We start from the raw sequence: 724 nt of genomic DNA on the forward strand, positions 1-724 counted from the left end.
CCAGCAAGGCTCTGGTCCGTGTGCTCCCAATGCCGCTCAGCTACAGCAGGAGTTACCTGCTCAAACACGATGGTTTCTGCGTGACCGTGACACCGGTTCTGCGTGCCACTTGCCCAGTCCGGGATTGCGGCGCTCAGCAGTACCTGGCCCCTGTTACCAGCAGGCGGATTTAAGCGGTTCGCCCGAGTTGCTTAAAAATGTTCCTTTAAGAAATGACGTGTATTGAAATCTCATTCAATTCAGTCGCAATAACTATATTGGCATGGCAAGCATTGCCGAAATTAACCCCTCGAGGAGCCGGGTAGGCTACGGGGTGGCTGTCTCTGCTGCTCCAGCTGTTTTTAGGGAGCGGGGAGCAGCGGCATCGCCGGTTCCCGCGGGGCTGAGCCGGCTGGCTCCTGGTGCATCACGCCTGCACGGCAGCGAGCTCGGAACCCCCACCCCTGCTGGCTCTGGCTGCAGATCCACCCAAGGTGGATTTTGTTATTGCCTGCCTGCAGGAAGAGGGGAGACCCCGCGATTTTCCTGGAGACCTCGGGAGTTTCTCCCTGCCTGACCGTGCATGCGGGAAGGTGTGTTGGCACCCATGGGTGCGTAGGTGAGGGGGCACTTGGGACGGTGGCTTTCTGTTTGTGTGGTGAGGTGCAACACGGTTGGCTGGATTAGGGAACCTCTTTATTGAGATGCTTCGAGGGGGACTGCTCTCCTCTTTTGGTGAGAAGCA

At 58.0% G+C, this 724-nt stretch overlaps 1 protein-coding gene across 1 annotated transcript in view; it reads left to right on the top strand.

The window, feature by feature from the left end:
- Positions 1 to 562: 562 nt before the first annotated feature.
- Positions 563 to 724, top strand: part of LOC103919515 (tyrosine-protein phosphatase non-receptor type substrate 1-like) — a 4,391-nt gene continuing 4,229 nt past the window's right edge. The window contains exon 1 of the mRNA XM_009327037.1: positions 563 to 572. Coding sequence (XP_009325312.1) covers positions 563 to 572 — 10 coding nt within the window. The remainder of the gene's footprint in view (positions 573 to 724) is intronic.

This window comes from Pygoscelis adeliae, unplaced genomic scaffold (assembly GCF_000699105.1).
Source record: "Pygoscelis adeliae isolate BGI_AS28 unplaced genomic scaffold, ASM69910v1 Scaffold681, whole genome shotgun sequence".
Taxonomy (NCBI): domain Eukaryota; kingdom Metazoa; phylum Chordata; class Aves; order Sphenisciformes; family Spheniscidae; genus Pygoscelis; species Pygoscelis adeliae.